The sequence below is a fragment of the Hetaerina americana genome, unplaced genomic scaffold (assembly GCF_022747635.1).
Source record: "Hetaerina americana unplaced genomic scaffold, ioHetAmer1.1.p SCAF_96, whole genome shotgun sequence".
NCBI lineage: Eukaryota > Metazoa > Arthropoda > Insecta > Odonata > Calopterygidae > Hetaerina > Hetaerina americana.
This window is the reverse complement of record NW_027287605.1, coordinates 106173-120062: the sequence shown is the minus strand read 5'-3', so window position 1 is coordinate 120062 and position 13890 is coordinate 106173. Positions and strand designations below refer to the sequence as shown.

Sequence of the window (13890 nt, the reverse complement as noted above, 5' to 3'; positions counted from 1 at the left end):
CTATCGTTGAGTTTGTCAATTATTTCGGTAGAAGTATTTGACCTGGGATTCCCAACCTATGTTCATCATTTGTGCATACACGGCCACGTTTAAACTCATTTACCATATTGTAAACAATAACAAACACAGGAGTAGATGTGCCATGAACTATATCTGACTCTGTTTTGATCTCTTTCCGCGTCAAGCCATTTGAAAAAAGAGTTTGATCACCGCACGAAACTCATTTTTTTCAATATTTCTAAATTAACAAACATTTGTTGCTTCAATTGAACAAAACTTCAGAAGCCTAGTGAGATAAAGGGCTTACCCAAAAGAAAGTGTTTTTGGATACTACGAGCGAATTCCCTAGAGTTATCTAAGGAATTATTGAAGAGCCCACATACAGGTGGTATATCAACCGTATCGAATCCCGGCAATATTGTCCAGATCATAATATCTACGATATCACCATGTAGATTGAAAATAAATCGAAATATTTATTCACACAGACCAATAATATTACCCATATCGATGAAGTCCTTTTATCCACGATATTTAAGATTCCTCAAAATTGTGCATTTCAAACTAGTCGATATGGATAGATAGATAGATAGAGGTCTTTATTTGGGTGAAATTGAGACCTAATGGTCCCTTCTTCCATTTGGATTGTTTACGCGAAACAAATCAGAATTGTATAAAAATATCGTCATTTACCATAGCACTAGTTTAAAAGCCACAGTGAAATGAAAGGGGTCTAACTTATCTTGACTTAAACCTACCACTTTGGGAGCAGGAGGTAATGTTATATTATTAAGATAGACGCTCTCTTCTTTAAAGTTTTTTCCTCAAATCTTGGATGAATAGCTTATATGCAAGTTGCAGAGGCCTGTATATCGAAGTATCATTGGTAAGTAGTAAACCTGACTACATCGAGGAAAATCACCTACTATTACAGTTACATGATTACAGTTACCTTAAGTATATTATTAGAAGGTTAAACAGTGCTAATACGACTCGTACTAATGAATGTTCAATAATGTGTTCCTATGGGTTTAAATACCATTTTTTAAAATTTTTTTGGCTTCAAAAAAAATATTCTCTATATATTGAGTTTCTTGATTTCTTTCAGGGATAATAAGTTCAGAAGGAAACATATTGCTACATCTGAAGATGTTGACTCGATAATAGTTATCCAATGTCTTGCGTACGACCCTATTAAGGCCTTCGTATTTCATTATTGCATTTTTTTCTCCCTATAAAATAATCTGTTTCTTTTAATGCTTTTTCGCCATTTGTCTTGGTACGGCCTTTTCCTTCATCTGCATTTCTCTAAATATTAACCAACATGCACTAGAATAAATAGACAACGGTACATGGTAGGGATTGAGTAATGAAAGGGTGATTATTGTGACATGGCAGACGCGTGAGACAACGAATATAATTTCAGTGAGGGAACCGGTATCCCTTTCTCTCTTGACTCCGAGTGTGTATTTTATCATGAAAATTATCAAACCGTGGCTAAGATCACCATATCGAGTAACAATACGAGGGGTCGAATTGAATACAATATACTATATTTCGCGAATAAGTGCTCGAGAAAAGGGATTCACTTTCTTTTCAGGGGAAAAAAAGGGTTAAGTCGTATATTTTCTTAAAATTTGAATGAAAAATTACACTGAATAGTCTCCTCGCGAGGTTAGTACTATTTACAGATGACGACATTGATAGACGGTTTGATATCAAGAAGTGTGAATAGAATTCCAAATGTTAAACATTTTATTCTTTTAAGTTTCAAGAAATTTGCCTTTATCAATTAATATCGATTGCAATGTTAAGGATGAGAATTATTTTCCTAGAATAATATAAACTTCGTAAAAATCACAAAATAATTTATTAACGCGGTACCACTGGTTTTTATGTAACATCTTCGGGTACCTGATTACGTCTGTCACGTATGTGATGAAACAGATAATTTTTTACCAAATTATTTTGTGAATATTACAAAGTTTATATTATTTCTCAGGATAAAAGTTCACGAAGTTGAGCCCTATACCATTGAAATTATTTTCCTACCCAACTGGATTATTTTAATGCAATAATTATGATAACAAAAAATTCTTTTACTGTTTTGTCACCATTCGGAGTTCTATAAAGTAATTTAAATATTTCAGATATTTTATCTCAAAAAATTTCTCTTTCTAATTTTTTATTTGTTATACATTGGAATTACATATCTTCGTGGTCAAATGGTTTTATCTATGCGAGGAAACTTTTAATTAAAAGGCCAGGAAGCCTCATTCCTTATCAGGAATGAGTCTGTGTGCTCTTCCCTTTCGCCCTTCACTCCCAGCTTGTCTTCTTGTCCTGATCCCTCTCTGTCCTTTCCCCATAAACCCTTTCCCGCCCGGCGGCCGACGTCTTGTCCTCCTCGAAGGGCTCCTTATCTTCTTTCTCCCCTCTCTCCCTTCTCAAAGCTGCTCTTCCCTTTCCGCTCCCATAGTCGCACTAACCCACGCCCCCCCCCCCGGCAACTCTCTTGTCACAGCCTCCCTCTTCTAACCCCCTTTCACCTCGTTCGTCTCCTCATTTCCACCTCTCGTCACTTTCATGTCCTCCTCTCACTGTCGGCGCTTCAAAGGGCGCGTTCGCAAATTGGCCTGACGAGGGGCGGTGCCGACGCGCCACGGAGAAGGCGGTGTGCCCGCCCCGCGTCCTTCCTCTCCTCGCTGTGTTTACGGGTCTTTCCACGAGACACGGGTAGGAGGGCAGGTGGCGAATGGCTGGCGTCTCAAATTAAACAACACGAGGGCGGTTCCTATGGGCATTATTTGTCTACCTGTCTCCCTCCAGGTGGCTTCATGGACATTCTGAAAGTGTTTTTTCTCCGGGCAGTCAAAATTAAGAAAACATCACAGAAACACGAAGTGTGAAATCAGTTTCATGAAATTGTGTTACCGTGTTCTTTAATTGAATATCGTAAGGAAAGAGTAGATTCGTTCCTTAAAATGCAAGTCGTACAAAAACTATCATATTCGATTCATAAAAGAGTAATTTTCAAATCATTCCCACATTCCGCTGAAAGAGAATCGATATTCAAATGAAAAATATTTTATACATATTTCTCATTGATTCAAGATAAAATCAGTAATTTATTATTTATGCTCATGATTCCAGCCCAGAAATCTTATCTAATTAAATTTCCTCCGATTAAATGAATCTCTGTAATTATTTCGTGGTATGCAATGTGTTTAATTAAATCATTTTATTCTATTTTTCATTACTCTTTGCTAAAATACGTTAATGCATAAAATATAAATATATTCCAATATTATCCAGGAAAAAACCATAGTCAGAAAAAATTAGCCTGTCAACGCAGTCTGTAAATAAAAATAAAGCCCTAGAGATACTCATGATTATTTGCTGTTTGATTGAGCCTCGGTTTTGCTATAGCCTTTTACGTAGGAGTGGTTAGTTTGTCATTCTGATTTTGCGTTAAAATGTTTTTAGGTTAAATGTCTTCAAGTTCTTGTTTGATACTTGATTTAATTTGATAAAATGATCACTTCATTCGCGATACTCATTCAATCCATATTGAAGAGGGAGAAATGATTTTTTTTCAAATTAAGTGGTCATCAAATCGGTTACAAAACAAAGAAGTTAACAGGCAAACTGATTCCTGGGAAATGACTACAGATGCTTTCCATAAATAAATTGAAAAAAAATAAATTGACATAAAAAGATAGGACTTTATTTTCTCCAAATATCATAAAATAATGCTGTACATGTAACAGTATAAGCCATACGTGTCTGTGAGATTCTCAACTACAAGTAATTCATTCTTCGCCTAATGAAAACATTCCTGTCGAATCCCATGTCTCCCCATAAGGTTAGAAATAGTTTTCTTTGACGTTTACGCTATGAATTAACTTAGCTAGGCTATAATAGTTGGCATAAATATAATAGGAGGTAAGAATTTTATCTTAAGCTGTAGAAATATCCTACTTTTGTATTGATGATAAATGCGATAGGATCATGAATATGAGGTTATGAAGAAAAAATGATATCGCCGTGGGGAACTCATACATGCACCAAAATTAGCGTATCTAAGATAACATTGGCAAGACAAACGAATGAACCTTTCGGAGTAAGTACTCTTTCTCTCGACTCTAGTCACAAAGTAGGTTCAATTGAGGCAAATTTGACTTGCCAATATGAAGGTAGCAATACATATATAATAACTAACGAAATCTGCTAATTTCCTCACGTTTCATAAGTATATATGACAGAAAATAATCCGTATCTAACTTTAGATGGCGAATATTTACATTGCTTTTTATTTCTCAGCATCGCGGGCTACAAGCTTTCTTCTCACCTTTGGGGAGTATCAATGTACAATCAAATGAAAATCAAGTACTCGGAACAAACTTTTCCTGAAGAGGTGAATTTGAAAATGACTAATTTCCTCTGAATCAATAAACGGCGGGTCGCTAATAGTTATTTCCATGGAAATACCAACAAATTCAGGTTTACTAACATAATTTATTGTTTGGAAACTAATGTAACCTGTAAGTTTATCTAATGGAATTTTCTTTTGAGAATGCGATTTAATTTAGGAGTGGACATATATTAACACCTCTCTCAAACATACGACTCTCTCGCTGCGACCGCTTTCATTTGGGGAAAAAATACCCATTAGGCATCCTCACAAATCTCTCCTTACCCTAGTGACTTACGGAGGGTGAAATTTCTATGGGTGCTCGAGGAGAAAGGGGGGGGGGGCATTGTTACAACTTCTGCCTAAGATCCGAGGCGTTCCTCCTTACCGGTCGAACGATCAATGGGGCTCGAAGGTTTCCCCGTGGAAAAGTGAAAAATTGGGGCCAGCGCGACAATTTCTCAATAGTGATTTATCCGTGCGTCAAAGCTATTTAGAAAACTTTCGGGCACACGGGAACGAAAACGTAAAACGTGCTGGATTTATTTCCGGAGGGGCAGGTAAGAGGGACAAGATTAGCAGTGGGGGAAAGATGAGAATAAAAAGGAATGGAATAATAGTAAGTGATCTAAGGAACGTTCCATGGGACTGAATGAAGAAAACTAGGCAGTAATAATGGAGAAAGCATTTTCCCTTCCATTACGAATTCATCTTTAATGGATAAAATAGTCCCGAGTAATTAAAGGTAAACCACGTGAAAATTATCGTTTGCAAGGCGTTGTTAAGGCGTTTAAAGAGTTTTGATAAAATACAGACTATTCACAGGGCCGCTTATAATTTCAAAAATACATGTTTACCCCTAGGGCGGTCATTTTAGCTATATGATTTTTCATCGTTCGCGGAAAAAGTGACATCTTAAGCCTGTTGGTTCTACATTTCATCTCTCTTATTTCACTGTGATTATCTCTCCAACCTTGGTATACTAATGAGGCAAAATGCATTTTCAACATCACAACATAACCCTTGTCCAATTTATGCAAGTAATTTATTCTCTAAGTAAACCGCGAGTGATTCCCAAACTAGTTCCTCTAGTAATCTAGACACTCTATTACGTTGGTTATAACAAGATTTTGAAATCTAGCTCCTCTACGCTGAACGCGACCTAATTCAACAATCGAACTGACTTTGAACCCTCAATATGTGTGAATAACTGAATATGTGCGAATGCTCAGGAACCATTTCTCAATGGAATGTGGCACGTGTAAAGAGAAAGATATTGACTCACTAGTCGTGATGTGCGAGTTTCAAAAAGATACTATTGGGAATGTCGCGGGTGCCCTTCCTCACATGAAACCGGAAAATTATTACATGTACTACTGTGATTAACATCCTAATTAATTTATTAACCAAAAATACAACTAAATTTTAAAATTCATTTATTATTTCAACAGAAGCCCTAACTTGGGTCCCTTAAAAAAATGCCTACCCCCGCCACAATCTGCAAATATATTTTTCCTGATAATAAACCTTGCATATGAATTGGTATTGAATGTTTGACATTTTATTTAAAATCTACTTGATGTATGGAAAAGTTTTGTATCATATTATGAGTCACCTTCAGCATTAAATTAATACTCTTCCTCTTTTCCTCTAATTTTCTACCCCAAAGAAGTCATTCTGTTTTTTCATTGATTAATATTCGATTCCCTCCTCGGATTTCCTTTGGAATAATCTACCTTAGTTCTTACACTGTCCTTACTTTTCCTTATCGTTTATTTCTTTGTCTTAAATGCTTTTGTGACTCTATTATGTCCCTTCATAAAAATTTAGGTCGCATAAATAAAGAAAGTATTTCGGGATTTTTGTGCCAGTTATGTGAAAAAATTATTTTGATTCTGTATGAAGTCACCTTCTGCCACAAACCTTAGCGGTGGTTTGCAGTGTACCATGTGGATATAGATACAGCCAGTGTCATCCAGATTTGAACCAAGCCATTTTTCTTGCCACCTTGATCGGAGAGATACATTAAAATTATGCCGTGAACTACTTTTCGTAAATGTATAAGAAATTTTTAAGAAATCCATTAACTCTTAAAAAGTAGGGGGAAATCACGAATAGCTAGAATACCTCCATACAATTAGAAAAGGAGCTGAATCAGAACGACCAGGATATTCGATAAATTAATCTTGAGAGCCAAAGTCATTGTAAATGTGTCAGAGTCAGGCTGATGGTGATGCACGTAAAACTCCTAAGAGCCGGATTGCGGATTTTTAAAGAATTCTTCTCATGGGTGTAAAGTTCTTAGTAATGAAATGAGAAATCAATTTGTCAGAAAGAAAGGCGGGGAGTTCTTCGTGAGTTGCTTTCGCAAGTGGGGTCTTTCTTTTAAGAAAGACCGTTTTGGGTGGGAGAGAGAAAAAAATCGTCAAACAGCTGCGGGAATATATTTTTCCTTAATTAAAAACCTGAATTAAAAAAAAATAAGCACCATTTTGTGGATTTTCATCACGAGACTCGAACATTTTGATTTTGATGAAATTTTGAGGGTCATAAGCCTGGAAAGATATTGGTAGAATCTTGAATTTTAATTTTTTTAAATGCATGCATCGTGGCTATTGAATTCCCCGACTTAAGCATTTATAGATAATAGATGATATGGTGCGTACTTGATTTTGTTGGGAATAATTCCCTAGGAATTGATTATTAGGTCAAAAAAAGGAGTTATTTAATGCAGTGTATCTGATTTTTGTTTCTGATACCTTGAGTCTTTTGGTCAAACTTATAAAATTAGCTTCTATTTTTCTTCATAAATGATTGAGTGAAGGCTAAAAAATACACAAATGCAAAATTGGTGTCTAGGTGTTTTGAAGATCGGAAAATTAGAGGAGAAATAAAAAAAATCAATGTGAAATGACGCGTGATATGGAATATTTTCAGCATATTTTGTGAACTTCAAATGCGTGTTGTGGTATGGAGATATGAAATCTCAGAGTTTAAGCACACATTTTATATTGAATTCTTTTGGCTCCAGTTCTTCACTCTATGACTTTTTCCTTATCCGTGATAATTGGTCAATCAATGCAATGCTAGTGCGCGTTGAAAAATAGAGTTGATTGAAGAAATGGTGTTTCTAAATTATTTCCCCTCAAATAACTGAAAACGCGGTAGTCATTGGAGTGTAATAAATGGACTTTCCCAAGACATCCTAAGATTGCAAAACCAACAGTGGAACTTAAATATTTTGCTAGTAATGTTCCCTTTTTAAAATAACCAATTTTTAAAAAAATATGACTAAGGCCATAGTATTTCATGTGACGCGTTTTAATCCTTGCTAGGTAAACGGGAGAGAACAAAGCGAGTTATAAATTAATGATTTGCGTTTTATAATATAACTAAGGATTACTGTGAGCATATAATTATACTTATCATAATTTGTACTATACAATAACCTAAATGCTGCCTAATTTAATTTCAGAGATTTGAAGGGCTACTTGTAATTTCAAGAACGTAAAAACAATATTTTACCACTAAGATACTCGTATTGGTTGATTGGTTTATATTATTTAATTTACTCGTATCAAAGTATATTCAAGATTTCAGCTTCAATTTCAGTATTGATTTATTATATGATGTCAGGTGAGATCAGCTAAATAATCAGTTTAGTCCGCACAAAACTGATATTACGCATGAGCAGAATATTTTCATGCATTTTTATCAAATGCAACACTTTTACAAGGGATAGAAACGACAACTTTCTCTGATATGAAATGTCCTCTTCATTTTGATGGTTTTTATATGAACTTCAAAGTAATATTTTTGATTACACGAAATTACTTGTAGTAAATCAATGAGTGAATTCCCTTATTGAAAATTCTCCTGTTTGGTCAATTTAATCTCTCTTGAGAATACATTTGAACCTCATGCTGAACGCAGAATCAGGAGTTTCAAATCAAGTTTAATCGACTAGTCTCTATCGAAATAAATGGAGAAGAAAGCAAATTACCGTAAAATTAAAAAGGGAATCAAGAGAAAATCGAGGGCAAATAGGTGGGTGAAAAGCTTGGAAATCTCGGGAAAGGTCGAACGTGTCGAATTTCTTCCTTTTCCTGCCTCAAGATGTATTAAAACGACCGGCATTAAAAAAAAAGAGCGAGAAAACAAATGAAAAAAATCCAATTCCGGGGTATTCGCTTCTTGATGTCCGTGTAACGTAAACGTCGGAAGGAGGAGTGAGAAACGAGGGGAAGTGAGGAGTTGGAAAGGGTCGTGCTATACGTGTGCGAGATCGGTGGCTTATTTATTTTTTTTTAATTTACAAAGTGACGTCTGCGGAGGCTGCGTGTGGTACGCTATCCGTCGCCCACGCCGCCCCACCACTTGCCACCCTCCCACTCCCAACCCTCCCGCTCTCCCCGCCGCCCTCGGTCAACGAGCCTTCTCCTGCCCATCCCACGCAACCACTCCCACGCAACCGCTCCCACGCACCCTTTGAGGGGTTTGCTTGCCATCTCGCGACCGTCTTATTTGTATGCGACCGTGAAGCTACCCTGGGGGCGGGAGAGGGAAAAAGGGGGGTCAAAAACATCATCAAAGAGTTGGTACTAAGGGAGATTGTGGGCGTAGGAGCAGGAGTAGTCGTGATACTTCATCGGAATGTGGTAATTCAAAAATAAACGCTTCATTTACGCTTCCCACGCAAGGAAAAGATCTTCGTTCAACCTCTTGAAAATGTAGCGTTTTGGTCTCATTGCGTGCGCATTTACAATTTTTTTGATTTCCTTTTGTGCTTCAATAATGCCTGCTACTGACGAATTGGTTATTCATTAAGAATTCATGTGAAATAAACAACGGTCATACCTATTTAATTCATGTATTTGCGTTCTTTGGCGAGATATATGTTGAGTTGCCAGTTAACGAATGATCCATCTCGTCCCAGAGTAATAGTGTGAAATTCTACGATACAATGTTCTGGGCAGAATCTGAAAATTTACAGAATCGTCAGTTAAGTGGCAGTAAATATATACTGAAACTCTATATATTAAAAAATGGACGATTGAAATAACTTTAACAAATAAATACCTGATCTTCTATGGTTAAGTTTCAACATTTGCTATTTCAATTAGAATAGATTATCATTTTATCTACGGATGGTAAAAAATTTCGCTTTTCTGATGAAAACCTTAAATTATGGAGGGAAAAAATAAAGGGCTTCATGCAGAATAACTAATACTTTTTTAGTAAAAATAAAATAGTTCAAAAGGCTCCCAGCTGAAATACGCTAAATGATATTACGGTAGCCCAAGAACCCAATAAAATTTATAATTATAATTTTACATTATATACTTCTTACTCTATATACTGCTTGTTCAATGAATTTTAATTTGAAGTATAAGGTTAAGTAATGAAAAATATAGCTAATGTCACGTCAACAACCGACCGAAATTAGCAATGTCAGTTGTTTGCAGCAGTCATTAATCTTTATCATAAGAGAGCGTATGGAAACAAAATATAACTGGGAACTGTGAAAGGGCATTTATGGTAGTAAACACATACCGAATACCGATTATACTAAATTCTCTTCCAAGAGCTCGCAGAGAAAGAGATCTGAAGTTCAAATGATTCGGGAATAAAGGAACGCGTGTGTATGCGAGTAGGCAGTTAATCAATTACTAAAGCTGTAGGAGGAAAAAAGGCACCGTCAAACTACGAAAGGAAACCAATTTGGCTGGCTGTAAAACCCGGGCGGGTTGGAATTTGGTGAATGCGTGCGCTGTTACGCGCTGTTGCGAAACTTCTCGCCTGAGCTCGCGCCCGGGGATTGCCCCCCCCCATGGAGGACCTTGGCCGCTATTTGCCGGTGCCATCGCAACCACACTTACGGATAACGGTGATGACCTCGTAGTTCGACGGCTTGGTGTAGATGGGCGTCTCCATGGAGACCTCGCACGAGTAGACGCCACTCGCCTCCAGCTCCAACCCAGTCAGGCGGATCTCGCGCTCATTGGTACCTTTCCACTGCCGTCGCAAGGAGGGATGAGAGGCAGCCATGGAGGGAGAAGGAGAAGAGAGAAAAGAAAGAAACCTTTTTAGTTTTTTGATTCCAGTGGAGTGATTTTTACCAGTGCAATACACAAAGTGATGCGACACTGCCCCACCTGAATTAGACGAGTTTTCCAGTCTAAATAAAAAAATCGATTGTGAAAAAATGTAGCCCAACTATACCCCCTTAACATCCCGTGCACGGTTATCTGTTTGGAAAAGTCCATAAAATTTTACATGTAGAACATAGGTACACACCCGATACAAGGGCATATCATTTACAAGAGTCACCAGTCATTAGAGTAATTGCTAATGTAGTTGTCATAAATTATTTTCCAACCGTTTTGGTGTTGAATTGTTGAACGGGTAACGAGTATTCCTTAATTCAATCGGTTTGGCAACCAATTTTCCTGGATCCGTCAGTGAGGTCGTCTAACCTTCCAATTTAATTTGACTCTGGTATTATTTCCTCAGCGATAAACTCGAATGATTGTTACTTAAAGTTGAAACCATGCATGTAATATTTGTTGTTCAGCTGTCTCTCAACCAAGGCTATTCAATGGTAATTGGATGCGCTCGGTTTGTTCACAACCACACTTTACGAATTGGGTGAATCATCTCTGTATTCTGTTAAAGTACGAAATTTTGTCTTCGTCCGATGTGTTTCATTAGCGAAGGATCAGGTGAAAGCTTGGAACTGTGTAAATTTACTGTTTAAACCTTTTCTAGGTGTTTGATGTACTTGACTGGTTCAAATTTGCTAAAATTGTGCGTCTACTTAACGCTAATGATATTCTTACATGAAAATAATGACTTACATATAATATAAGGGTTTTTATATACAAATCCATCACTCTTACATGCGATGAAATTTTAATTGTACCTGTCCTTAACCGATTTGACACAAATAAAAATTTTATGTTGCCGTATTTAAGAATGAATAAAAAAATAAGTGCCATGAATTTCGGTTTTGGAAATACTATGCTTTGAATAAAGATTTAAGTAATAGTTAAAAAATTAATTTGTAGAATTTAGTGACAAAATACAAGTTGTATAGTAATATTCTAAAAGTTCTTATATTTTTTAAGAGCTAAATTGGATGTTAATCACATTAATCATCTAAATAAATTTTATTTCAACTGAAACTGTTTTCTGAGGCCTGTCCTCGATTTTTCCTTTCCTGCCCTCAATCTAAAGAGCTATTCATTCTTCCTACGCGTGAAAATTAACTCAGTCTGTCGTAACAAGCTTTATGCCGAGATAAATTAGTCATTGTTATGATAATAAGTTTTTAAAATTTTCAGTGACGTCCTAAGGATGATCTCAAGGATCTATGCTTGGCAATTGGAAGAAAGTAGTTACAAGGAACGGTTAAAGAAGAATGATGTAAAAATTTTGCACTCAATATAACGGGCAATTTATATTGATTGAGAGTTTGGTCCGCCAGCAATCGGTTCAGATTTGGGTGATGTAAAATTTGTTTCAACAAATAAAATATCTCTAGCCTATTTTTATGTTTTAGAGTAGAGTCTAATAATTTAGGTTATAGAAATCTTTCTTTGCCGTGAAAAAAATAAAATACGAATAAATAATAAGTAGCATGCTTCCAGCGAAAATGAAAAAAAATTTAGACGCGTAAAGCAGTAAAACTATATTACTAATTAGGAACATGGTTCTATTTAAATTTAACGACCTTATAAATACAGGATATATAAAGACCAAATCATGAATGTAACCACAAGAGTAAATGGAAGGCACTAAAATAGGTCAGATAATAGTTACAAGAGTTAGAGGGTAAAGTAGGGTAAACATTATTTAGTTATAAATTATGTAAAACAACTGATTACTCCATAAAATTTTCATTGCCCCTTTGAGCTTCTGGCTAAATTGTACCGCCGTCATTTAACGTTAAAGGTGTGGTTTTTTTTTAAGTTTGGCATTGGAGTCAATCGTAATAACTTCTAGCAAAAAGTACAGTTAAGTATGCGCGCAAAAACAAGTGTATGAAATAAGGTAGATTCGATTACCATATTATTATTGAAATTTCTACCTGCAGAAATAGAACTGCACTGCAGTTCTACGTCTAAGGCTCGTGTTCAAAGCGGTGTTGAATATTTTTCAGAGGTATCTCGATCCCTAACTTGAGGTGCTTTGTGGAGGGCACTTTGAGTGAGTACGTCGTCCGTCGGATGGGACGTTAAGCCGCGGACCCCTTGGCGCCTTTCGTAAAGAGTAGGCTAATGCCGACGCCGGGTTTCTCTCCACCCTTCATCCTTTCCTGTCCTTCCCCTATGGCGCAAATGACCTTAGCTGTCGGTCGCCTCCCCTCAAAACTACTACTACTCGTGTTCAAAGCCATTAGTTGAAGAATCTTTCACTGTTATTCGGATTTGTGCATGAATGTACCGGAAGAGCGCTTCAAAGGTTTACCAGCCAGTGGGATGGAACTGCTCTTTACACTCGGGAATCCTCAAAACGTGGAACGGTGAAATATCTGGATGTTTGAGAGATCGGCAGGAGGGAAGATGAAGGGAGTTGTTTAAAGAGTACCTCATTTTCTTTTATTTTCGAGTGACAATCTTGCGTGCGGCCATGCGAGGAGCCCTCACGTCGAAACTGAGCAATTTGTTCCATCGCTCGCACGAGTGAATTGAGCAAGTGCCCTGGTAACGTAGCGACCGTTAACTCAGCCACCGTCTGCGTGGAACATAGTGCGATAAACAAGCAGAGCAGGGATCATCAAAATGGCATTCGGAATGTATGAATTCACAAACCTGATATCCATATTCTCAACTGGGAAAGGAAACACGAATTAAGGGATCATAATGCGTAGCCATGAATACAAAATGTAATTATTTATATAAAAACGTCATTACTATGATTATTTTTGAATGCACACTATTTTTATTTTTTAAATTGAGATAGTTTATAATTTATATTAATAATAGCTATTAGCTTTGGAAGCTCATTATGTAGACATTCTCGGGAAAAATTTGCATATATGTAGATTACTAAGTAATAACGTACCATGCCTTTCAACGTTTTCTTTTAATAGTATGACCTTTATTGAACATTACCCTAAAGTATTGATCGTTTCCATCACCTCTTGTAGGCGAGTTTAATAATTATTGTACGTAGAAACCTGATCATTCTCCTAACTCTCCCATCTGCCATCGCTGGCATAGACTGGCCCTGTCAGCCACCTGTCGAGCTTTACTTCTGCTACTCTTTTTTATCAATTGCCTAAATATTATTTTATGTTCCTTTGGTTCTGTTCTGCTTTGATTTTATTATCTATGCCTATTTCTTTATTCAATAATACACTGACATGCACCATTGATGAGTCCTCTTTTGACTTTATAATCAAGATCATTTCGTTTCAGATCTATCAGTTTGGTTTCCACATTAGCATGAAATCAATTCCTGATATATTTTGC

The 13890-nt window shown here is 36.6% G+C and overlaps 1 protein-coding gene across 1 annotated transcript in view; it reads right to left on the bottom strand.

Moving 5' to 3' along the window:
* LOC139699873 (uncharacterized) overlaps positions 1 to 10373 on the bottom strand; it is a 179522-nt gene extending 169149 nt beyond the window's left edge. Inside the window, exon 1 of the mRNA XM_071598299.1 lies at positions 10294 to 10373. Within this exon, the coding sequence (XP_071454400.1) occupies positions 10294 to 10348 (55 nt within the window). The 5' untranslated portion in view covers positions 10349 to 10373. The remainder of the gene's footprint in view (positions 1 to 10293) is intronic.
* Between the last annotated feature and the right edge of the window lie 3517 nt (positions 10374 to 13890).